Source organism: Syngnathus acus, chromosome 4 (assembly GCF_901709675.1).
Source record: "Syngnathus acus chromosome 4, fSynAcu1.2, whole genome shotgun sequence".
In the NCBI taxonomy this organism is placed as follows: Eukaryota; Metazoa; Chordata; class Actinopteri; order Syngnathiformes; family Syngnathidae; genus Syngnathus; species Syngnathus acus.
In genome coordinates this window covers 5,642,898-5,667,093 of record NC_051090.1, presented here as the reverse complement: position 1 = coordinate 5,667,093, position 24,196 = coordinate 5,642,898, and the positions used below count along the sequence as shown (strand labels likewise).

Here is a 24,196-nt window from a genome sequence, read left to right as displayed (position 1 = left end):
GTGTTAAATCCGTGAGTCCAAATGAGCAATTTCGTTTAATGTTCTGTTCCAAGTGAAGAGTTACATGAATCTAAAATCTTTGTCAACTCTCCTCCCAATTTGTATCGAGCCAACGCGCATATTTCACATTACAAAACTGTCTGTCTGACACCAGACAAAAAATGTAACAAATGGAGTGTGTTGGTCAATATGTACCCAAGATGACCCACGAAAGTCATCTGGAATCATCTTCGACTCAAATGAATGATGTAAAACGGAGTGTCGAACAAAAAAAAAAAAGGGCTATAAAGAAGTCAATCAGAATACAAAAATGAAATCCTGCGGCGGGTGCTGCTGTTTTGTTTTAGCGATGGCATACAATGTAATCCAACTTAAATGTACATATAATTGGGAAGTCGCGATGACTCAGGGCAGCATATAGGAAGAATGAAAACACTGTACGGGGATTCAGTTTCCCAGCAGTAAATATTCCATGGGAGTGACATAGTTGGGGGCCCCTTGTGTAATTCAGCACATGTGTATACAGTATGGACTCACCACTTTTAAGCATTTCCTGCAGACTCTCAAAATTGTCATGTCAGCATTTTTTAAACACAAAAACTGTCTATTTCTGAATAACATATTAGCGCGAACATACGTGTAGCGTGCGACACGTACAAGGTCGCGTTCTTGACATCTTTGGTGAACTTGCACAATCCTGTTTGGAGTTTTTTTGGGTGTTCTGCATTTCATTGCCACCAGATTTGAGACACAACAAGAGAGAGAAGACCTTGCAGGAATAATTTCCTGCACTGCCAGGCCTTGAAGCCAGCTGGAGAGGGTAATGTCAAATAAAAAAGGCCACTTTAAGAGGCTTTTTTGTCTTTTACATCTTCGTTCTATCATTTTCTAATTAGGGATGACACGGTGTTTACTGTAGCCGTAATGGCCCAGTTGGATGCGAAGAACGAACATCTATTTTATTCTTCTCTTTAAGGTTGACACAAGTATCTCGGAGCGCTCTTAACTTGGCACTTTAATGCTTTTTATTGCAGTGGAGATTTACAGCTATGCTTCCACACAATGTACACAGGAAACTGGTGCAACTAAAATAGAGTAGTACCATTCGCTGATGTGTTGTGATAGGTGTCCATCCATCCATCCATCCATCCATCCATCCATCCATCCATCCATCCATCCATCCATCCATCCATCCATCCATCCATCCATCCATCCATCCATCCATCCATCCATCCCAATCAAGACAGGTACTGCCCTGCCCCCTCACCCCTCCAATGAATTCCCTGTTTGACCCTAACACAACACAAAAAGCCTTCAAATGTTAATTAGTCACAGACGTACAGAAGTAAACATCAAGCCCTGGAAGTGACACGCTCTCAACGCAAAGACGCCTCGAGTCATCAGATGCTCAGTTTTGGTTACATCAGACATCAGTTCACGTCACAGTAGTTGTTGAGGGAGAATGCCGACTATTCACTCTGTGTATCATCTGGTTCAGGCTAGCTATGCATCTTTGTGTTTAGTAGACTTGAGCCTCGCAGATAAAATCCCCACAGGGATTTTAGTTTAAGATGTGCATGCAAGTGTTTCATGCTTAGTTGTAGTGTGTGTGCACGTATGTGTTCTGACCTTTGCTCTTTTTTGCATCACACCGGCTGCTGACACTTAGAAGACACTTTGCATCAATTCTGTCATCAGTGGAATTGTGAAGCTGGCAGTTGCGACATCACATCATCGTCCCTTGGTGACCGACAAGTCTTCTTTTGTTTTCTCAAAACAATTTGTGCAAAACAACATGGTTCTCCTGCAAAATCAATTTTCTCTCTCAAAATTCTTAGTTTAACTCTCAAAAGTAAATATTTGAACACGTCTGCCATCAGAACAACAAGACTCACATTACTCATCTGCTGTTTGCACTGTGGCGGCACGCTGGCGCGCTGGTTAGAACATCTGGCTCACAGTTCAGAAGGTGCCGGTTTGATTCCACCTCCGGCCCTCCCTGTGTGGAGTTTGCATGTTCTCCCCGTGCCTGCGTGGATTTTCTCAGAGTAGTCCGTGACCCCCGCGGTGGATGTTTGCACTGTAATTTGACAAACCATCTCATTATCATACAGAAAGTAAAAAAAAAACCGCTGCATTTAATTTAATTCCTTTTTCATATCAAACATGACACTTGAGTGAAATAACCAGCCAACCCCAATTTAGAGTCTGTAACATGCATGTTTTTTGTATTCAAGAACGATTAAGCAGACACGCTAACCACAATGACGTCATGCGATGGCATCACTTCACATACATTGACATTGAGCTTTGCTATGATCACAGGGGAAGTAAAGTAAATAAACACGTACCAAAGGCCAAGAGTTGAAGTAAAACATCTCACACAAGATGGAGAACCAGCATGAATTTTGCGTCCACTTTCCTCCAACTTGTCCTCTTTCTCGCCCTGGTTGACGTGTTGAATGACTTCAACTTCCGGTTTGTGTGTTCCATTAAATCAATGCAGGTGGATAATTTGTCATGGTCTATTCACGAACACCAATGCAATATTAAAGTTATAATTATTTTAAATATTTGTATGAAAAGCCTTTTAGGCCCAGAATATTAACTATTACTTACGCTGTTCGTTACCTCGAAACGTCTTACGTCTGTAAACAGAGGAATGATCCACTGTACGCCGCTTGAAAGACGCGTTTGCGTTTATTTGTGAGTGAAGGGCGCCGCTTAGCGGACAAGTAGGAAATAACTATCAAATATTGGCCAAAAAAATAATCAATGAAATCAGCCTTTAGTTTTGAACGACAAATGTATTAAATATTGTGTTTAATAAACTTGATGTTTCATCCAACTTGAGAAAAACCTCATCCACTTTCGAATTTACCAATGTGTACAGTGACTCAGTTGTAAAGTCGTTTCAACGGCAAAGGTAAGGTGGTTACTAAAGTCTGCCCCTCCTTATATTTACCGTTCATAATCACTGTTGATCATTGAACATCTTCTCAAAATTGAGGCCACTTCCTAGAGAACTTAAAATCTGATTTAACGGACAACTTGACTCAGTGTCACTATTGTAATGAGCCAAAAAGGAAAATAAGCACACAAAAAAATATATCAGCAGCTTTCAGTTACAAACACTCTTCATTTATTACCAGTCACAAACAATCAAGAACGACTGTAAACATTTTTAGCTGGGATGCAAATGATAAAAAAAACGTAGAAGAGTTCTTACGATTAGTATGTAACTTCATTGAGAAAATGTTCTCCGACAGGCCATTTAAAAAACAAAACTCATTGCTTTGCAGCGACACAAAAGTGTGAGCTGATCATGAAATGTGGGTGAGGGTTAGGTCCATCAACCATGGGTCTATAAAACATTTCAATTTACAACAACAAGACACTCAAGTGAGCACTACGACACGGAAGCGAGAGCGTTGCTGAAAGGAAAGAAATCCAGATAAAAAGAAAAAGTACAAAATAGTCAATTCCTTCCCTTGTGGACTTTTTTGTTTTAACTAAATAAATCGCAGTATTGTTATGACGTTTGAAAATTCAGAAGCGTCGATTGAAGGCTCCGCCCTGCACGCCGCCTTGCATGGTTTGGTTTTGTCGGTTGAGCGCCCCCGAGAGAGACTGGGACGAACTCATGTAGCCTCCGCGACTGATGGCACACATACACAAAAACATATTAATAACTTGCGAGTAAACTCGAGTAAGACGACAAGTCAAAGCAACTTACCCTCCCATGCCGCCACGCATATGGCTCGGGCCAGGGATCCCATCCCGACCTGAATATGCATCACGACATAAATGCGCATTATTGAGTGAGGAGAAAACACATACAAGGTACACGCATGATTTGGGTTGGTTTGGGGGAGGACTCACGAATATTCATTTTGAACACACGCAATTTGGCGTCAAAGCGTTTATTTGTACCTTGCCACGGCCGGTCGCCATCCATCTTCCGACCTGAGTCCCAGTCTCGGCCTCCATCCCTGCAACAAACCTCAATTTTAGAAAACTACGCTGACACTTTGTTACCTCTGCCAAGGGAGGTGGAACTGGATGGACAAAACAAACAGACCTCGTTCTTTTTACTGGAAGAATCAATGCTTTTGTTGATTTTAATGCACGCTTTAAAATCAATGCCAGGCTATGTCAATTGCTCGCAATGTTAAACTTTCCAATGGACCTACTGAAGATTTTGTGCTTAGATTTGAGTCCAGTTATTAGTTGTTTCACTGCACCATTAAACATCATTCTTGAGCATGCTTCTGTCAAATCTGACCAGGCTTTAATGTTTAGTCAGGAGTTACTTGAAATGATGGCAGCTGGCGTGTACCCTCCCTCACCTGTTCATGCGTTTGTCGTAGCTTCCGCCGCCCCAGGAGTCGCGGCCGTGTCTGTCGTTGAAATGCTGCAAACGCAATGAGTTGACAATTAGGTGCCACGCAGACAAATTATGAAGGGGAAAAAAATGTGTGTATATAAATAATTTGGCTTTCTGGTTTCTTTTCTTACTGGACCATCTCTGTCACCGCCCATGCCACGGCTGCCGCCCCTCATGTCGTCCTGGCACCGCCCTCGATCCCTGTGATCAAAGTCTTGATAACGATCCTGCCGTCCAAAGTCCGAGCGGTATCGGTCGTCCATGTGCATGCGCTTGTCGGGCCAGTCGTCTTTCCTGAGAGCGACGATTTGGTCAGGTGTGGTGGACGTGCGAGCGGGAAAAGGCAGTCCCCGTAATCAAACGGCCTTAACCTGCCGTCCATGTCGTAAGGCCTCTTGACGGGGCGGCGATCCTGCTCGAAGCGGAGCTGTTCCTGCTGCCTGCGGATCTCCTCGCGCTCCCTCATGATGCGCTCCTGCTCCCGACGCCTCTCGAACTCGATTCGCATCCTTTCCCGCTCCAGGAACTGCCGTTCCATACGATCCGCATCCAGACGTTCCCTCTCCAACTGGGGGATGAGCAAATGTGGAAAGGGGTTTTATTTCACGATAGCAGTACAAATCCCGCCAGAAACTTGACATTTGAATTAAACCCTTTTCACAAAGTAGCCTAACTATTGTGACCTGACCTCTAGCCAGTGTCTCTTCTTCATCAGATGTTGCCGCTCCTCTTTCTCACGGAAGATGCGGATCCGCTCACGCTCCGAGCGGCCGTCCGGAGGACCGCGATCGCTGCAGAGAGATCGCAGATACATTGCTGTCAGGCGCCGAGTCGACTTGGCTTCTACGTTCCTCCCCGGGTGGCCCCTTACTTGTATTTGCGTCTCTCCACCTCTCGCATATCCCGCTCACGCTGCCTCTGCCTCTCTCGCTCACGTTGCTCTTTGATCTGGTCAAACGACAGGATGTCCTTCCTCTCCTTACTGGACGACTTGCGGTCCTGACTTTTGGAGCTCTGACGGGGATGAAGAGGGCATTTAGGAGGAGAGTCCATTTTTCCTTCCTTTCATCACAGACACTTACTCGCTCTTTGCTTTTGGCTTTAACGCTGATGACCGGCTCGCCCTTGGACTTGTCCATGACTACGGTCCTCTCGTCCCCTGTTTAAACAAAGAGCCAGGACACATTACTATAATGTAGCTCGATAAAACTGAGAGGCCGGTGGGGAGATTTGGTGGCCTTCACTCACCTTTGCCATCCTTTCCTTCTCCCTCATCTTTTCCAGATCTGTAGGATATTGAACTTTAGTTAGCTATCATTCTACTAGTAGTTGAACCAACACTCCTCAATGTTTTTATCATTGAGAGTCCAGAAAAGCAGTCAAGCCTACTTGGACTCGGTGGACTCATCGCCCGACTTCTTGGCCTCATTTTTGTCGGCTGGCTTCTTGCCCGCCGGCTCATTTTTAGCCTGCAATATTTTAAGACAGGATTAAAGGGATTGAAAGGTGATCAGATTTCTCAATCTGAGAATTTCGCACTCACCCGCTCGACAGAGATCATCTTGCCGTGGAGTTCGGTTCGATGCAGGTGGCTGACGCAATTGGCAGCCTCTTCCGTGGAGGACATGGTGACGAAGCCGTAGCAGCGGGCCCCGGGACTCTTTGCGTTGGTCACCACTTTGGCACCGACAACCTGAATGTCAAAGAAGCTGGATAAGGAGCGACACCCTAGCAGAGCATGACATACCCCGACATTATCGCACCAAATATTGATACTTCATCTACTGACTCTACTGACCTTGCCATGTTTGCTGAAAAGCGTCTTCAGGTCTGTCGCCCTGGTCGTGGAAGCAAGCCCGCTGACCCACAGGTTTCTGCTGCCTGTAGGACTCGCAGTAGCTAAACTCAACCAAAAAAAAAATGATATCAGCATAGGATCACCAGTGTGAGGAACCTATCATGATCAACTCACCCTTTTCATCCTTGGCCTCATCCCCGCCATCTTTGTCTTCGGAGCTAGAGACAAATCCAAACGACGACAAGTGAGGACACTACTTGGACAAGCTTGTGCGTCTTGAGACAAAAAGTGCCGACGCTCAAGCCGTTGTGGGCGTTTAAAAGTGAGTAAACGGGGGAGGCCCACCCGACAACCCCAGTGTGTTACTCATTGGGAAATGATGTGTAAAAGTGTATTGAATTGCGTTACCGCCTTGAAAAGAGCATCCAATTCTTACTAGCGCAAAAGAGCCAATGCAAGAGAGCTAGCCATTTTGGTTTCGAGTAGACAGAAAGCAACAAACCTCTTGTTCTGATCTTCGCCCTCAACAGAGGACGACTCTTTCACTGCCGAGGCGGAATCCGCAGTCGCATTCTCTTCTGTCTTCTCATCCTCACCCCCCTTCTTAGAACCCAATTCTGAACCAACAGTTTCACCCCCATCGTTCTCTTTGCTGACACTAACGGCTTCCAAGGCATTTTTACTGTCCAATGTCTCTTCGGGGGGCTTCCCCGCTTCCCCGGCCTCGGTGGCGTCTGCCTCAAGAGCATCCCGGTCGTTTTCCTCGTCGGCTTTGGCTCCCGTGTCGGTCAACACATTGTCTTCCCCGCCGGCGGTGGCAGCCTGTTCTTCATCGGTGCTCGTCTCACGGCTCGGGTGGCGGTCTTCGATAAGCGGCTCAGATAAACAAGACCCGGCTACTTTGTCATGTTCTACAGGTTTAACAGGAATAGAATGGCACACAGTTTAATCACTTCTGAAACACAGCAATGGTTACGGAGGAGTGGCAAGGCCTGGATTAGGAACGTCATGACCTGAGGTCGACCCTACCGAGAGACTGGAAGGGGGCCCAAAAGGTAGTAAGATAACCAAGCATGTAGAGGGGCGGGGGGAGGAGGAGGGGCGGACTAACTCTTTTGCCTCGCAGGTCGAGAATCGGCCAAGCTGAGTCCATGGTGGAAGAGAGGTGCAATCGTGGCTGTGCTTGTAACAGTCCTTTGGCTTGGCTTCAAAGTGTCCTCGGAGCAAAACTTCAAGTCCAACAGATTCATATCCTTGATTCTACCAAAGATGCCCCCGTGGCTTTGATGGATCTTCGAGCGGCCGGCTGGAGCACCGTAGGCAGCCTGCAACGGCTCACCCTGACTCGCGTTCAGTGCGATTGCTGTCAACGTGCGTCAACGCGGTAACACTCAAAATGGACCCAAAACGGTAACCAGGTAGGTTAACAACTGTTGTTTACCAAATTTCAACACAAAGACAGCAATCCCTTTTGGGCTTCCAGTCTCCCTCTCTTTCTCTCGCTGTTTCGCGTTGAAATTCAAGGTTGTGTTGGCGTTTCAAGCTAAGCGCAATGAAAGACCCATTTCCTGACCATTTCTATACATTACCTGTTTCTGCTAATAGCTCCTCAGCATCGGCAGTCTGAAACACAAACCGTGTGCTCTAGTTTAAATTGTGTTTGTAAAATATGGGATTCATTCAAGACGGATAGGTGGAAAATTAACAATAGGAGGTGCAGTCACTGCAATAAAGCAGCAAACACTGTAAGGGGGGGGGGGATGCCCAAAAACTTACCACGTAAAGTGAAGAGCACAACATATCTTCTTCGTCCAACCCTCCAGAGTCTTCCAACTGACAAAAACATTCTCATAAATCAATGGGCCCAAATCCAGATGATCAGAACACCTGCTTTACGTAGCTGTGTTTCCCACCTGTCTTGCTTCATCTTCAGAGTCGATGGTGACATCGTCGTCGTCATCATCCAGGGCCGCATCTTCCCGGCCGCCAATTAAATCCCCCAGATCGTCCACGGATTCTGACAATCCGTTGTCATTGTGAGCCTCGTCCAGCACATTCATGTCAAGGATATCCATGTCATGGAAGCTCTCGTGGTCATACTGAGGAAAAGGGCACCATAAATACACCTGCACAATTTCAAAATGTCAAACAGCACTTTTTGATATTGACTAGTAGAAGAGGAAAAAACAAACATACATGACCATCATGGGATTCATCTTCAAAATTGTCATCTTGGTATTCATCAGTCCCCTGTATTACATCTGGGGACAAAAAATAAATTAAGAATCAGATAGATATGAGAGAATTCTGAAATAGGTATTCTGATAAATAATGCTTTTGAACAAGAATTAAGCAGGTTCATCCACACATTTTCATCCACGTCAAAGTGCAGCCATTTTGACATTTTATCGCCCCCTGCCGTCAATTGAAGTTTATGTCAAACTGCTCTCAGGCTGGCACTTAGAACATCATAGTTGAACTGTTTTCTAGGTTTGGAGGCCACTTCCATCTCGTAAAACGTTTATGGGTGAGGTTGTAGTAACTTTTAGTGCTCACGTCTGCTCCACACGCACACATATATAAAGTCATTCGGTATGCAGCACCTCTTGCAGCACGTCTCGGTGCGGCTTTCTTCGGCGCCGACTCCACAAAAAGAATAATTGCGTCCGGGTTTCCTCCCTCCTCCTCGATAGCCTGCATGAGTGCATGTGGATTTTAAAAAATGAAACAAAAACATTCACATCACAAAGACTAAACTCGAGGGCCCTACTAAAACAAACTCATAGCTTTAGCCTCGTTAGCACGATGGCGACCATTAGCTCGTTGGCTAGCATAACTTCGTCACGTGACGTTATTCAGCGCACTCGCGCAGATTGAAATGCTATCACGTAAGAACATATCTGTAGGCTTCTCGCTGACATGGCTCTTGTATTGATTAAAGATCAAAGTTAGACCTTTTTTAGGCGCTCTGACAGCGCGCTCTTGTTGCCGGTGACGTCAAGGTTTCGTTTCTTCAGCTCGGCCTTCAAATCAATAACTCGCAGATCCGACAGTTTGCGAACTTCAGCACCTTCCGGAACGTCATTCTCGGTCGATGGGTCAGCCATCGCTTTGGACCGTAGAATAACCCACTTTTTGTAGTTGTTAATGTAGCAAAACGCGCTGTTTCTGCACGGTGGCAGCGTGCAATTCGACCTCAAAATGGAGTCCCCCCCTGACAGTTTTTCCCTGTGTGCGTGTCGTGACGGCGCATGCGCGTTGAAAATCCAGTGCGGAAAACATGGGAATACTATCGTCAAATTACTTATACATACGATAATTAACACTTTTATTTACATCGTGTAGTTGTATGACAATACCTGTTATTAATATATATCTAAAAATATAAACCGTTTTATTAAGATAAAGGTTGCTCTTTATTTGCTTTATATGTGATTGTTTGTCATGCCAAAGGTCAAAGGTCATGACGTAACTTGAAGGTTGCCTAGTTCCAGTATATTGAAACAAAATCAGTGGTGACCTGGGACTTGTACATATAAAGCACAGATAACATTTTTATTTTTACAAATGTCACATTTTCTTCCTCTAATTTATAAGCGAGGATTTGCTAAGGCTTAGTTGGAATAATAATTCGGGTTGTCCCTACATTTATCAGGGTTAGCATTTGCGAATAGTGACCATGCGTTGGACGCTAATGGAGCAAAGTCCTCAGAGAAGGAGGAGACCTCAGAGATAGTGCACGAGTCCAGGCTGAGGGATGACGAGGCTGAGCTCGCTCGTGGTTGGTGGAGGTTCAGTTTGGAAACCAGCGGTTTGCCGACCGTAACCGCTTTCCTTTCCTCCACTTCTTCCTCCAGGTTGACGTAGATGTAACGGAGGCAGACGGTGAACGTGAGCTCCTTCTGTAAAACATAACAGGCCTTAATCAAATAAAAGCATCCCTAAGGCAATTTGAGTTGATCATAATGAAAAAAAGCGGAAGAAGATGGATGGATGGATGGATGGATAATGAAAAAAAAGCCTGACCTTGAGTCTCTGCAGGCTGCAAATGCGAGTGTACAGTTCGGGCAGCTCGGATGAAGCGAGTTGTTCATTGATTAATAAGAAACTGTCGGCTTTGACCAGAGTTTCCTGATTGCTCCTCTTTAAATCAATATCCACATCCTGCAATTAGAGGACAGATTTACCAATATGCAAATTGTCATAAAAATGACTACATCAACTGTGTTAAATCAAATAATAGACAAAATCACAAAGCAGCACAGTGATCTAGTGTGAAGCATGTCTGCCTCATAGTCGGAGGTTCAGGGTTTGAATTGTGCTCAGAATTTCAGAAAAAAATTCTTCCATCACATTAAAAATAAAATCAGCACCTTTGTGTGTGTGATCATACCTCAGGGAAGTCAATAAGTTGAGCCGAGCACGAAGCAATCTCTTTGGGCTTGTCCAGTATACGTGTGTAGACGACCATGATGTTGGAGAATTCAGCAGCAAATCTACACAGCATATTATGTCATTATTATTTTAAGAAGAAGAACTGACATCAGTTGTTTTCATACAAACCCAAGTTGGACCTTCACACCACAATCAAAATGGATAAAAAGGCTCTTTGGTAGAACTGTAAAAACAAAATGAAACATTCAAATCAAGTTTTCTGTGGTAAGATTATATTGAGTGGTTTGACCTTAAGTACCATGAGCAACAGCCCACTGTAAGTTGCGAGCCGAGTTGGCCGTAGAGCAGCTCGACAACATCTGAATCGGGTCTGTGAGGGAACGCCGCTCGGAGAGATTACTGCGGAGCTCCAGAGCCTGCCTCCCTCGCGTGATTTCAAATCGACCCATGTCTGGTTAGACAAAGAGGGTGGGTTATTATGGAAGCCAGAAGCGCTATAATTTATACGAATTAAGGAACCACAAAGGTAACCAATTTATGGTCTGGGATAAGTCACATATCAGTAATGTCAACAGATCGCCACTAGATGTCAGTACAGTTCCATTTTATCTGTCAGGCGTCTTCAAATGGTTTGTAGTTTTTACTTAAAAAAAAAAAGAACCTTCTGCCACCCTGTCCAGCATGACCGTGACCTTCTCATCCTGGCAAATCCGCCGCTTGAGGAAACTTATGAAGATGCCATTGGATACATCTTCTTTCCTCACTTCGTAAGCCTCCGCATCGACACACCTGAATTCAACAAAGTAGCCATGAATTGGTCTTCACATGAATACACACTATTGTGCTTCAACTTACGTGGCATATCCAAACACGACATTTGCCGTCACCTTCAACAGTCCAGGTTGGACTATGACTTCATCGTTGGGATTTCTAAAAGAATGAAAAGAATTCAAGCACAAAGGGGGGCGTCACATAAGATGTAATGTGAAACCTTTTCCGGCACATGTCCAGCAGGAACACGTTGAGTCCTGTCTCCTTCTCCTGCATCCTGGTTAGTATGTTCTGCACGCAAATGCAGTGCTCGGATGTGAATGATGGTGGCGCGTCGATGGGCACCATGAAACTGTTGCCGTAGTTTTCATAACCATGACCGGCAAAGTAGAGCAAGCCTGTGCAAGGAGGACAAATATGCGGCATTTGTTTTTCCAGGAAACTTTGTTTTGACTTTTTGACCTAGAACAAATTTTGAAGCTCACCGTAAACTCCTTTTCCGAGGAGTAGCAGGAACTCGGTGACGGCGCTGTGCATCTCCTGCCAATTGAGGTCCAGCAGAGAGACCACTTTGAAGTCCATTTGCCTGAGGAGGTTGCTCAACTCGTGGACATCCGCCATGGGGGCGCACAGCTGAGAGCGGTGGTGGTAGTTCAGATTGCCGATGAGGAGAGCCACCTTGTCTGTGGCTGGGGAGAGAAAGAGTCAAGTCATAAGTGTATAAAGATAAACTTCCTTTCAATTGACTGGATGTCAAGTGGTTTCAACTGAAGCTGCTAAAAAAAAATAATCCTCATTCACTGCCATTCACGGCCATTTGAACTGGTCTGGCAGTGAATGAGTTAAAAAGAGAAAATTGTCATTACCAAAAAACTGGTTGGATGATGGCGGCGGATTTGTCATCCGCGAACGTACTTCTTCACAGACGATTGGACCGTCGACTTCCTCGGATTCTATAAAAGCACCATTTATTCAAATATCCATTTATCTTTTTTCTACAGCACACATCCTCATCAAGTTGGAGCCTTTTCCAGTTGAGGTGCGGTCCACACTGGTTGCCAACCAATCACAGGACGCGTACCATTCACATTCATGTTCACACCTATGGATCATTCAGAGACTTTAACTAATGAACTTCCATGTTTATGGAATGTGGATGGACATGAGTGCAGAACTTCAAAACCAAGCCTCAGAACTGTGAGGCAAGGCACATTTTCTAACCACTTAATCTTGCTTGTCCAGTGCTTTGTCTTTTTCTAGTGTTCACACTGAAAAACAAGAACTAATAAGTAACGAAGTAGTGAACACATCTCTATTGTGTAGTTCCACTTTACATGACTAGGTATTTTTTTTAAAGAATACCTAAGCCACGGTCAACTGCTACACAGGAGGGATCGGTGATGGAAGTTGGCCCTGGATATGAAAGGAAAACGTGACATTATATACAGATAAAAGTCATGCAGTATGTATTAAAAAAATAATCGATTATGTCTCACCTATGGTGACAGTTGCAGGTTCGCTCCACATTTCGTGAAACAAATTGAACACTTTGCATCTGTACTGCCCTCTGTGTGCTGTGGTCACGCACGGGATCTGGAAAGTCAGAAACGGAACTTGTAGCTGATCACCTTTGGAAATTTTACCCTGTTTTGCAAAATATGAGATGAGGGTGACTTACTTTGAGTAAACGTATCTTGTTTTGTGGCATCGGAGTTGAGTTGTGGTACCACTGGTACTGGGCAGGGGGGTTGGCCACGGCACTGCACGTCAGGAGCAGCGTGTCACCTTCAGATGCCATTTGGGACTGAGGCTGGGAGATGATACGCACGGCAGTGGATGAGCCTGAAAACATGCCGATGCTGCAGCCTGGATTGACAACGTTTGAAAAGGTTCATGGAGTTTTGTAAAGTGGCGGGGCAAGTGTGAAAATCATAATGTTCACTTGGAGGGTCATACCTGGACTCAAGCCAGGTTTGGAACGGAGCAAGCGCACCCGAGCCCACTGGGAGAAGACGCAGGTGTCTCCATAGTTGACCCTACAGATGTAGCTACCCTTGTGCTCGGGGCCCAAAGGACACACAACGAGCTCGGGTGTGCGTCCGCTGGCTTCCAAAATCTAATGCAGAGACAATTATAGAATAATTTAATCTGATCTCGATATCCGGTCATTGCTAATAACAATGCTCACCTCTTCTTTGCCTTTAAACCATTGGTAAACTAATCCAGGAGGCCCACAGGCTCGGCAGGTCAACACAACTCTGCTGCCCAATGTGGCCTGCTCGGAGTTGGGATGGACCGTGATCTGGATCTGCTCTGTTGCTGTTTTACATAAAGAGCAAAAACTCATTAGAGTCAATGCTCTTTAATAATAATAACAATGATCAAGTCCTGTCTTTGGGTGGACATTTAGCCTGGTAGAAGCCTACCTGTAGCGGTGAGCAGCTGCACGGCTTCCTGATGGTCAATCTTCTTCAGACACTGGAGCAGAAAGAGCAGAGAGCAGGATCGGTCGACCAGAAGAGCTAAGAAGCTGCGCCCTGGGCTTCCTGTTGCACTTAGAACCTGGAGCGAGCAGTTGGTCACATCCCTTTCACTGCACAGGGGGAATTCAGTGTTAGATATACTGTAAACTCCCAAAAGGTTCATGATGAATTCAACTACACACGTTTGCATCTTTTGATTCGCTGTCCTACAATTTCCCAATAAAAATGAAATTGAATAAGTGAACTAGGCAACAGAAGAAGTGGTTAGTAAGGTGTCTCAGTTCTGAAGTTCTGAGTTCAAATCTTAGCTCCTGTCTTTCTGAAAAATATAACCTGTATTTGTACTGTATATGTTTACCAGAAAAACAACAAGATGGAGTGTGTAAATCCCGTGGGAAAAAACAAGTAAAAAAATAAATAAATCACAAAAATATTACAAAAAGGTGAATATGCGAATCTAGAATATGCAAAACTTCGATTAGGTTTCGAAAAAAAAATTATTCATTGAAATACACCAGTTTCAACTTTCACTTTCTGTAGTACCAGTAATGCCCAGTAGGTATCATTACTTTTGTTCAAAAAGTTTAATTTTACCGTCAGCAGCTATACCAAACCATCTAGTCAGAATACAACCAACAATACAATTCCTCAACAATATATATTTTATGTTTCATGTAAGACTTTTGCTCATTTACCAGAAAATCTTACGTAATTCAGTACGTTCAACACGACTGTCGATGGTGCGTTCAAGGCCCACCTGTAACTGAGTTTTGGGTCTTCAGACACAACTTGGCTCAGTTGCCTCCATCCGCAAGTGGAGTTGTCCAACATCTTGGCCAGTTTGTCGAGCACATCTTTGGACAATTTTGCGAGACTGTTACACTCCTCCATTATTCCCGTCTTTTGTGAAAAAGATAAAAAAGTCACTGAAAACAGAAACGCGTAGTGAATAGTCAAAGTATGCAGTACACTAGTAGTGAAAGTAGCGGTACACTAGCAGTGGGATTTCCCCTTTAGAAAAATACAAGGAACCAAAAATAAACTACAACTTAATTACGACTTGTAACGAAGTTCAACACACTCCAAATTTAGACTTCCGCCATCACGTCGACGTGACAAATCTGGTTTAAAACTTACCGACTCGACGATGGATTTCAAAGTAGCGGCGGGAGTGTCTCTGTTCGTTATACAAGAATTTATGTCACTCATTTGAACACCCAGAGGCTCATAAAATGTGAAAAGTTTCTCCTCAGATGATCATCTCGCTTCCTCATTTTGCTCCATTCACCGTACACGGGGGCTCGTTCGTACGTGTTGCCATGGCGACCGCAGTGAGACTAAATGGACGGAAATTAAGGGTTTATTACACGTAAGTTTTATTATTTACTGAATAAATATTTGAGATCAAGCGGTTAAAGATCTCCCGTATTATACTCAAAAAGAAAATATCGGTCTCTTCAATTCAGTGGTAGCTTCAAGGAAATGGCAGCAAGAAATACTGATTTTACTAACACAGAAATACAGTAATATATGAACAAAAAAATTAAAACAATACAAAAAATACACACCATGCATTCAAATATTTTCCAAATATTATTCAGTTGGACTTCACAGTATTCAAGATGAATTCAGACCAAAACAACTCCACTGATCCTATGCAAAGTATGCAAACCAACAAATTCCCCTTTGGGAATGGATATAATAACATGTTACTAAATAAATAAACAAATGCCACTGTGGCAAAACAATTAAAACGATGCAACTAAAAGTGTAGCAAATTTAATCTCCTTGCAAGCTACTTCAAAATAGTCCCACAAAGGGATAAAAAGGTTATATTAAACATCCCTGAGCTTTTAGGCACTTGGGAAATGTGGAGGGAAAATATACATAATCAAAAAAAGTTGCAACCACACTCATAATGAAAATAAAAGAAAAATAGCACTCTTGAATCGGTTCCTTGATGATACAATATCATCAATAAAAAGTACATACTTATCCTATCACTATCAGCAACGATGAGCAGAAAGCAAACCTGCTTATTTCTGGCAGCTTTTGCCCCCTAAAAAGTACAAAATGCATTGAAGCATTTCAAACCTCAGATCATGCAAATGAATCGTAGAAAAAAAAAAAAAAAAAGTACAACACAGCCAGACTCCATTGGGGCGTCGATAGACGATAAAAGTATTTTTATCTGATAATAAAAAAGTCATATTACAAGAATAAAGAAACAAGTAAGTTCATTTAATTAACAGCATGTTTGTATGAACAGGTAATACTTTTAGTAAAAGTGAAAAGATTATTTTAACTTTACATCATTTAAAGTTTGCTTATTACATTCCATCCTTCCCATCATAAAATGACTTTATTCTTGTAATATTAACATTTTTGTTTTCATAAGATTGCTCACAAATGCAGCATTTAAAGCAGCGGGCTTGAGTCTGAAATGTTGCATAAAATTGCAGAACACATCTTTTTTGTGTGTGTGTTGTTTTCATACCAGAAGCCGGCTCCGGTCTCACACAAACAATAGCACGCTTTCTAGAGCGCCCAAAAGCTCAGTGCATCTGTGTGCGGCCCTAGTTGTTCATGAGGTACTGGTGAAAGTAGATGCCGAAAAGCGAGCTGATCACCTGGCAGGCCGCCACCCACCAAGTGAAGAAGGCGAAGAAGCCCCTGAAGAAAAGCGGCGTGAGGACGGAGCGCAGAGCGGCCAACATCTCCGACAGGCGGGCCACCGTTTCCTGGATGTCCTCCTCCATGTCCTCGAATGACTCCTCGTCTTCCTCCAGAGCGCCTGAGATGACCGGCGCTGCCGTGGGCATCGGTGAAGCGGGTGTCACGTCGGGGGTCGCGTCTGCACCGTCCCAAGAGAATCCTCCTGGCAGAGGAAAAACAGGCAAACCATTGGGGGAAAAAGTGCTTCAATAATGTTTGAATAAAAATATATGGCACATAATCCATTTTAGAATGTCAAATTAAAGGGGTAAAGGAATTACTAACCAAGTGCTTTGAGGGCCAGCGTGGAGAAGAGGATAAGAAGCACAGGAACCACATACTGCAGAGTCACGACACTCAGGTAGCAAAACACACGTGTAACCTGGAGAGGGAGGCACACAAATACACATTTATTTAATTCAATTAATTATCTCTAACTCATACCTTTATTAAAAATAGTTTCGGTTGGGGCATAGAAAATGCACACAGAAACCTAAAATGGAGGGAACAAATCCAAGTATCGTCCGAACGTGAACATGAAATGGCAGCCTGACCTTCCGCTGAATGTCAATGGCGGCGATCCGTCCAGCTTCCTTCTTCATTTGCTCCACCCACTTCTGGGCCAGGTTGAGGTAAGCCTGCAGGTGGTAGCGAGTTAACGCTAGCCGCAGGACACACAGCGCCACCACGGTCCACAGCCGCACGCTGTCAAAGGCATCGCGGGACACCCTGCGAGGCCACGAAAAATTAGTTTGTTTTCAAGTGGAATGTGTTATATGCACTCACAGCGTGATGGAGTTTTTCCCCATGGGCGCGTTGGCGAGGAAGTCCCTGGCCATGGGTTTGACCCACAGAATCAACATCACCACTGGAGACAGGAAGCTCACGTGTAGCAGAAACCTGCAGGAGACAACGGGGACGTGAGCATCGCGTTGGAGCGCCGTCATATTTCTCTCGACACGCACCGGATGAGCGGACGCTCCGAGTTCATCTCCACGGCGTCCAGGTGAGTCTGAGCCAGACGCAGGCCGGGGAACGCCATCAGGGCGCCCACGTACGCGCAGAAGGCGGCCAGTCCGAGCTTCACCGTCAGCTTGGTGACAGGGACCCTTGACACCAGCATCCGAGTTACGATTGATTACTCCTGACAGCAGTGATGCGACGCTCGCGGTTAACTTACGACCAGTCGGCGTAGCCCTGCTGCTTAGCGAACACCTCCAGGCTGTCGAAAAGGCTAGAGAAGCCCGACTCCAAGCCAAACTCCAGGTAGTCTTCTCGGACCACCAGCACCAGCATGGCCACCAACAGGCACAGGAAGCCGAACGCGAGGCACACGGAACGCTCGCCGCCCTCCTCCGAGCGGAAGTAGTGGCTCATCAGCGTGTGGAGGGTTTTGCTGAACGATGCAAGTTAAGAAAGAAAACTCCTGCTTCTTCAACAAGAGTGCAGCTCACAAAGAGAATGTTGACAAAAAGGATACAGGCTGAAAAGAACGGTGAGGACACACCAGATGGCGCCAATGTTCACCTCTTTGCTGGCGTCCACCACACAGTAGTAACACTCGGTGAAAAGAAAGACAGCCGTCGCATAGACGGAAAAGTCAATCAGCCACTGGTACTCCAGGAAGAAACGTAGCACTGAGAGCAAATAAAACAAGGAAAAAAATAATTGTGAGTTTTGTTTTAATATACGTGGAAGCATTAGTTGATGTTGCGTTGAGAAGCCGTCGCCCAACCGAGAGCATCCATGGCGTTGACTGGAGCTTTCTCCAGGTGAAGGTCGATGTCTTTGGGCACAGTGAGAGGCTTGTTTTCTCCATTTTGTCTCCTGAGAATAAAACCCCAACATATTTCTGATGTTGCATAGGAATACTTGAAAAAATTAATTTAGAGAAATCCTATCTGGAGCTTTTTTTTTTTTTAGACTAGGTGGTGGATGAAAGAAGCAAAGTTTAGCGAAGTATGGGCTGGAATACATGAGTTTCCTTGCAGGCATTGTTAGGACAACATTCTCTCCTGCAGCATCTGTTGTCTTACCTATCTCTTCTATTTGTTTTGGGCATCTGTTTACCAGCCAGAGCGCAAAGCTCCCCTTCGGACGGATGTTTGAACCGAAACAGACTAGAAGGGAACAAAAAATTCGTCAAAAAAAAAAAAAAGAATACGTCTGCTTGTCCCACAAACAGGAAAGTGGCCTCACCTGCCATTGCAAAGGAGCCAGCGTGCAAAGGAACAATGTGGCGCCATCCTCTGCATGATGCTGGCTGCCAGCAAACTGACAACCAGCTGGATTCCCATCAGCGCCTAGTGTTAGGACAGATAAACAGGTCACGGATAAGATTGGATGAAATTCAAATCCTCAAACTGTGATTCAAGACTGCTCACCATAACTCACCGAATTTGTCAAAATTAGCTTTAATAAATACGAGCGCGCCCCCTGGGGGTGAGCCTTAACATTTATAAATAGACAGGAAAACCATACAAAGGTTTGCGTGTTTCCAGGGAGGACTATTTGTGTTACACTCCAGGTAAATTCAATCCAGGATCACATAATGCAACGGAGCTCACTCACGACGTTCGAAAAAAACAAAACACAGTTTCTTTGAAGAGTGTGTAGCAAGACAAGAGTAAATGAATGAAGCAGGCAAGTGGCGGTTGTGCTAAATTTAGCCAATCTTATGCACCTGTCAGTGCTGCTTGAAGGGTTAGCTCGTTAGCATTAGCACGGTGGCTCTCGAAGCGAAACAATGTCAGTGCCAAATCTAACAGCAATTTTCAAAATGAGTGCAATGTACTTACCATCTTTTCCCTCCAGAATTATGTTTTTGCACCGACGAAGATCAGCCGAGTCTTCACGAGCGGTGGCAACAGCTGATGAGGAACATGTGTAGTTTCTTCTTCGTCTTCTGTGACGTAAGTGTCAGGCTCCTTCCCGCTTGAAAAATGTGACTGCCCCCAAACGTACGGCGGGGGAATCGTTATAGAATCCCGGATGTAACTCTAAATCAGGCGTTGCCTTCAAGTATTCTGTGAAAACTGTAATTTCTACAACTCGTAAAAGCTGCGAAATGAGCCCTTAAAACATTCCCAAAACTAATGTACAAAATAAGTTGCTGTACCTAAGTTGTTTCTGACCTTAAGATTAACATCAAAGTATTAACAAATTCAAATATAAAATCGAGTTATCTTTGTGACACTATTACCCAACTGTATGAAAATCAATGGTTAGAGTGGGAAAATGTCCTCAAGATTAAGTGTGACCTTAGAAAAATTATTTCTTATTTTCTTTGTTATATGAGTCGCAACACCTTACGTGTGAATGATAATCACATCATTTCATGCTTCCTCTGGCATGTACTTTTACGTTTCACTGGGTGAAAATGAGAATCAGCCAGATGATTAGTTTTAAAGTCTGATACACTCCATGTCGTACTTTGTCATGAAAACACGTGCAATCTGTGTTTTCCCTTCTGTTGTAGCAATACATAGTAATTAAGTATTTCCAACGTATCTTCTCTTAAAATGAGATTATTCTAAGTAGTTTGGCCACCAGTGGCCATTATCGTCCATGCAGACGTAAAAAATCCTTGCACCTAGCCTGCGCATGCATCATAATATCAGCTCATCCTTTTTAAAACGTGAGGCCTCAGACGGTGCACCGCCACGGCCTCCGAGGACCTTCTATCCAAATCCATTCACCCTATTCAAATCTGTTGGTTTTATCTGGGTGGTCTGCCAATTTAATGTCGAATCCCCTCATGCTGCTAATTGGTGGCGCTCCTCCTGCCGTAAGATGTGGCTGATCCTTCGCTTTGCGCGTTTGGGTGCAAAAGCGTGACATAGTGATGAGAGAAGCAGCACAAGTAACATCTCTGGTGGCTTACTCTGCATCACCAAGCAGGCATGGGTAAACATACATTGCGTAAAATGAACACGTTCTCATAAAGTGTCTCGGTGTTGGTATTGCTGCGGGCGAAGCCTCGAGGCAAATTAGTCTGAGCGAGGAAGGGGAAATGGATACGATTAGGTTTTAATTAAAATGTGGACTTTCAAATACACAAGACCTTCTAAAGTTGAACGCTGATATTCACTGAGGAGGAACGTAACCCGCAAAGCCTTCACAGAAGTGAGGGTTTTTTATTAATTCAATATCAATTACGGAATTAAGTAGTTTCACTTTTTTTTAGTGTTATTATGAATTTGCTCCTTCTTACTGGTATGATTTTATAAAATTTATAAATGTTTATTGGAAGGACCCATGCCATCAAAATCCAAACACACACACACACACCTTCCTTTATTATTCCCTCAACTAATCCCATCCCCATGTTAGCCATCTGTGGCTAGTGAGCGGCCAGCCACAAATTAGCGAGGTAAAAACAGACACAAATAAAATGCAAATTCACGCCAGCTAATAAGTGTTTCCCCTACTCCCTCCTTCCTTGCTCAGGGGGGGGCCTCACGGTTCCCACACTCCTTCCCAGCGTCTCTCCCAGTGTGCTACTGGGTTTCTGGCCCCGCCATTGGCTCGCTTTTGTCTGGCCTCGTGCGCGGCCGGCCTTTCAAGGGCAGATTTGAATATATGCAAATGTTGCTATGGTGCCCCATCCCCCCTGCCTTCATTTTGCAGCCTCTTTTTTTTTTCTCTGCTCTTTCTTGAAATCTTGCAAGAGGAGCTGTGGGAACCAGTCGTGAAGAGCCTTCACTGTCACACTAAGTTGATTTAAATAACGTTGAATTAATGCACACATACATGATGAGATTAAAGTGTGTGAAAATCGCATAAAGCATAAAAGGGAAGCAGGTCACCACCTAAATGTCTCAAAGATGGATATGATAATTTTGAACAAATGATCTTCTTTATCTGACTGATCGGCCACAAATAAGCCAAAGAAAAACACCCACATTGAATTCTTCACCTTTCACTGCTGTGTTAAAAATAACCAACAGGTTGAAATGTTTTTCAAGATTTAAAACAACAGGCCTCAATGCACCCCCCAAAAAAATGAAATTGAATGAAGGGGGTCTGTAATTGTCAACTTTGCATGAAATTTAGACCCCCACGGCCTCCCTCTTCTTCTCATAGCCCACCCACCTTCCCCCAATCAATCTGCCGTGTGCATTCAAGGCTGTCTGAATGCGCTTGAACTTGACCGAGGGAACTGCCTGGGAAAGGAGGCGAGACTTTTGCTTCCCTCTTTTTTTTACCCAGCCAGCCAGACTGATGCCGGTGCTCATTTGCATAAAATTCAGCCCCCTTGTCTCCAATTAAACAAGGAAAGCGTCTAGGAAAAAAAATCTAGTCCGGTTTGCACGTGGCCGGGGATGAGCAGACGTCTCCTCTCTTCCCCACTGTCGGCATCTCTTCACAAAATGTAAGTTGGCTATTTATTACCACTAAATGATAACTTCACAGGTGTTTGTGTCTGTTTTTATTTGGGGTTTTTTATGCATTCTGCATGAGCAGTTTTGTATGTGCACCTTTTTTCCTATCAAGAGCCATTTCATATTTTTAAGACCCAGAAGCAAGCATTGAACAATATTATCATGATGTATTTGAGAGTGTGTGTGTGTGTGTGTGTGTGTGTGTGTGTGTTTTTAGTGGAGTTCTTTTTTTGAAGCATTTGCAATTGCATAGCAGGCCAGATCAAAAGTGTGAGTGTGTTTTTTTTTCCTGGAAGTATGATATAGTAATTTTGTGATAATTATATTGGAAGAGTAAAAACTGGAAGGGAAATAGTTTTTTTCCCATTTTATTTTTGGATATTTTAATGTATGTTCTATTTCTCGTTGTGATGTTATTGCACATGTCAAATGCTGAGTGCTGACAAATATTTGCTGCATATTAGGACTTCCCTTGCAACGTCCTCCATGTTGGGTCAAGCCCTTTTTTTAAAGGGCAGACATTACAATTCCCAGAGGTGTCCACTTGAATGGGGTCATTATTATTGTTGCGAACCATTTGAGTTCAACAGGAGGAGTTGAACTGCTCATGCATAGCGACTCGGAATCGGATCAATTTACTTCCCATTTTTAGGCATGCAACTTCCACCTGTGTCATATATTCGTTATTGTTGTCACTTTTGTGTCTAATCACATCAAATACGTTTGTCTAATAGCACATTACAAACAAAAGTGTAAATGGAAATGCACTGCAACATATAAAACCAGAGATTAATATGTGCAAAGCTTTTAGAGTATTTATTGATGCTAATTGTCTTTCAGTGCAATATAAGTAAAAGTATGTATCGGATTTAAGATGTTAATTCACTTGTAAGGGGGGGAAAATATGTATTTTTTAAAAGAAACGTACATTTGTTTGAATTATACTTTAGCCCAGAAATGTTTTTCTTTTGAAAAATAATTTTGCTACATAATTTTAACAGTGGAAATCATTTTACAGTATTTTTATGATCAATCAATAGCTTTACCTGAATAAATAGATAAATACATTTTAAACACATTTCCTTAATGCTGTATTGATAGGTTGTAAATAGAATATTTGAGCCTGTTCTTGAATTTTTATTGTAATTTACAATCATGTTAATTATTTTAAAATGCTAATCCATCCTGCAAAGTTTTTGCACAAAACATTTTCAATTAAATCTCCTCCACATAACTCAATTTACAAATATTGACAATATGCTGGACAATACCACCACTACTATGCTAAATATTGCACCTATTCTTTTTTTCTTCTAATTATTATTATCATTGCCAATATTATTATTATTACTATTATGATCATTATTAGTAGTAGTACTACTGAACCAGAAGTCAGCTTAATGAATCATTATGGGATTTATTGTTTAAAGTTTGAGTTGGCTATGATATATAGATGATAAAACGTGTGTTTTGTTTATTGATTTACATTTACAACGTAAATTTTAATCGTACGATCTATTTGTATGTTATAGTCAGTATATAGGCCTACGTTAGCGTCATTTCAAGTGCTTGTGCAAATGAATTGCTCATGCACAAAGCGCGTTTGATTATTTGAATTGGAGGGATATAGTGCACATTGCCTCTATTTGTTAAGCCAATTAAATTTGACATTTTGCAGTTATGATTTTTCAAATAGCAGTTACGGTTTTAGGAATAAAACAAGGATCCGGTTTTTGAATCAGAAGCCGTGTAAAAAGGCCTCCATCATCCCGATTGGTTCGCGTTGATTTCCTTCGGTTGAATCTAAGAAGCAGCGGTAATAGCTCATATTCGTATGATTCATATTAAACGTGTTTACATAATGGGGATTTGTTGAAATGTCATAAAGTGGGCGTGGCGAGGGACAGGTTGTCGCGGAATGAAGGCCGTTTTTTTCCCCCTTCTCGGGCCTTACTGTGCCACTCCTCACCGATAGATGCCGCCATTGATTACGTTGAGAACTGATTTGGGCGCGCCTCAAAATTGAAGGTCACTAAACCCGCCAAAACCAAATCTAGGACGTTGGAAACCTATTTATACTTGTGCAAATTCTGTATTTTACGAGTTGACGTCCATTCCTTGTAAATTTGTTGCAACTTGATGCATCTGTATGCACGAAGTTGTTGACTGGTTCATGAGAATAGTCATTTAGCAATAATAGAGATAAGATAATATGCATACAATTTTAAACCTGAAATGCATTTTACTGCGGTGTTTCTCATGT

At 43.4% G+C, this 24,196-nt stretch overlaps 3 protein-coding genes across 4 annotated transcripts; all 3 read right to left on the bottom strand.

The window, feature by feature from the left end:
* Positions 1–3,119: 3,119 nt before the first annotated feature.
* Positions 3,120–9,427, bottom strand: safb (scaffold attachment factor B). The gene is made up of 21 exons (XM_037249855.1): positions 9,140–9,427; positions 8,789–8,879; positions 8,382–8,446; positions 8,099–8,284; positions 7,962–8,018; positions 7,775–7,808; positions 6,688–7,096; positions 6,360–6,403; positions 6,186–6,286; positions 5,931–6,080; positions 5,777–5,856; positions 5,636–5,673; positions 5,470–5,546; positions 5,259–5,401; positions 5,076–5,178; positions 4,759–4,955; positions 4,519–4,681; positions 4,350–4,414; positions 3,934–3,992; positions 3,737–3,785; positions 3,120–3,658 (listed from the first exon to the last, which is right to left on the bottom strand). Exons 1-21 carry the CDS (start codon positions 9,290–9,292, stop codon positions 3,550–3,552), a joined length of 2,373 nt encoding a protein of 790 aa, XP_037105750.1. The 5' UTR covers positions 9,293–9,427; the 3' UTR covers positions 3,120–3,549.
* Positions 9,428–9,530: 103 nt separating this feature from the next.
* Positions 9,531–15,167, bottom strand: malt2 (MALT paracaspase 2). 2 transcript variants are annotated; one of them, XM_037250002.1, is made up of 18 exons: positions 14,972–15,167; positions 14,592–14,734; positions 13,778–13,944; positions 13,540–13,670; positions 13,308–13,467; positions 13,030–13,217; positions 12,848–12,944; positions 12,714–12,764; positions 12,218–12,304; positions 11,837–12,040; positions 11,572–11,749; positions 11,436–11,510; positions 11,242–11,369; positions 10,879–11,031; positions 10,749–10,803; positions 10,579–10,681; positions 10,212–10,349; positions 9,531–10,087 (listed from the first exon to the last, which is right to left on the bottom strand). In XM_037250002.1, the coding sequence occupies exons 1-18, from the start codon at positions 15,041–15,043 to the stop codon at positions 9,800–9,802; spliced, it is 2,418 nt and encodes an 805-aa protein (XP_037105897.1). In that variant the 5' UTR covers positions 15,044–15,167; the 3' UTR covers positions 9,531–9,799. The 2 variants fall into 2 exon arrangements, with proteins under 2 accessions (XP_037105897.1, XP_037105898.1); XM_037250003.1 differs by having other exon boundaries at positions 14,592–14,760; positions 14,972–15,085.
* Positions 15,168–15,317: 150 nt separating this feature from the next.
* Positions 15,318–19,498, bottom strand: tmem161a (transmembrane protein 161A). Its single transcript, XM_037250004.1, has 11 exons — positions 19,348–19,498; positions 18,749–18,852; positions 18,586–18,669; positions 18,285–18,376; positions 18,030–18,186; positions 17,730–17,945; positions 17,515–17,658; positions 17,336–17,449; positions 17,104–17,278; positions 16,835–16,931; positions 15,318–16,712 (listed from the first exon to the last, which is right to left on the bottom strand). Exons 1-11 carry the CDS (start codon positions 19,348–19,350, stop codon positions 16,411–16,413), a joined length of 1,488 nt encoding a protein of 495 aa, XP_037105899.1. The 5' UTR covers positions 19,351–19,498; the 3' UTR covers positions 15,318–16,410.
* Positions 19,499–24,196: the final 4,698 nt, after the last annotated feature.

Bases quoted from the DNA above. Each gene is read 5' to 3' on its own strand.
- safb (XM_037249855.1), bottom strand. From the start codon at position 9,292: ATGGCTGACCCATCGACCGAGAATGACGTTCCGGAAGGTGCTGAAGTT. The intron at 8,019-8,098 runs GTGGGAAACACA...TGTTTTTGTCAG, and splicing joins CTGAAGATGAAGCAAGACAG to TTGGAAGACTCTGGAGGGTT. The intron at 6,287-6,359 runs GTGAGTTGATCA...GGTTGAGTTTAG, and splicing joins TGAGGCCAAGGATGAAAAGG to CTACTGCGAGTCCTACAGGC.
- malt2 (XM_037250002.1), bottom strand. From the start codon at position 15,043: ATGAGTGACATAAATTCTTGTATAACGAACAGAGACACTCCCGCCGCT. The intron at 12,041-12,217 runs GTAATGACAATT...TTCTCTCCCCAG, and splicing joins ATCATCCAACCAGTTTTTTG to CCACAGACAAGGTGGCTCTC. The intron at 11,750-11,836 runs GTGAGCTTCAAA...CTCCTTGCACAG, and splicing joins CCTCGGAAAAGGAGTTTACG to GCTTGCTCTACTTTGCCGGT.
- tmem161a (XM_037250004.1), bottom strand. The intron at 17,279-17,335 runs GTGAGTGCATAT...GTGGCCTCGCAG, and splicing joins GGGAAAAACTCCATCACGCT to GGTGTCCCGCGATGCCTTTG. The intron at 16,713-16,834 runs GTTAGTAATTCC...TTCCTCTGCCAG, and splicing joins GCTGGCCCTCAAAGCACTTG to GAGGATTCTCTTGGGACGGT.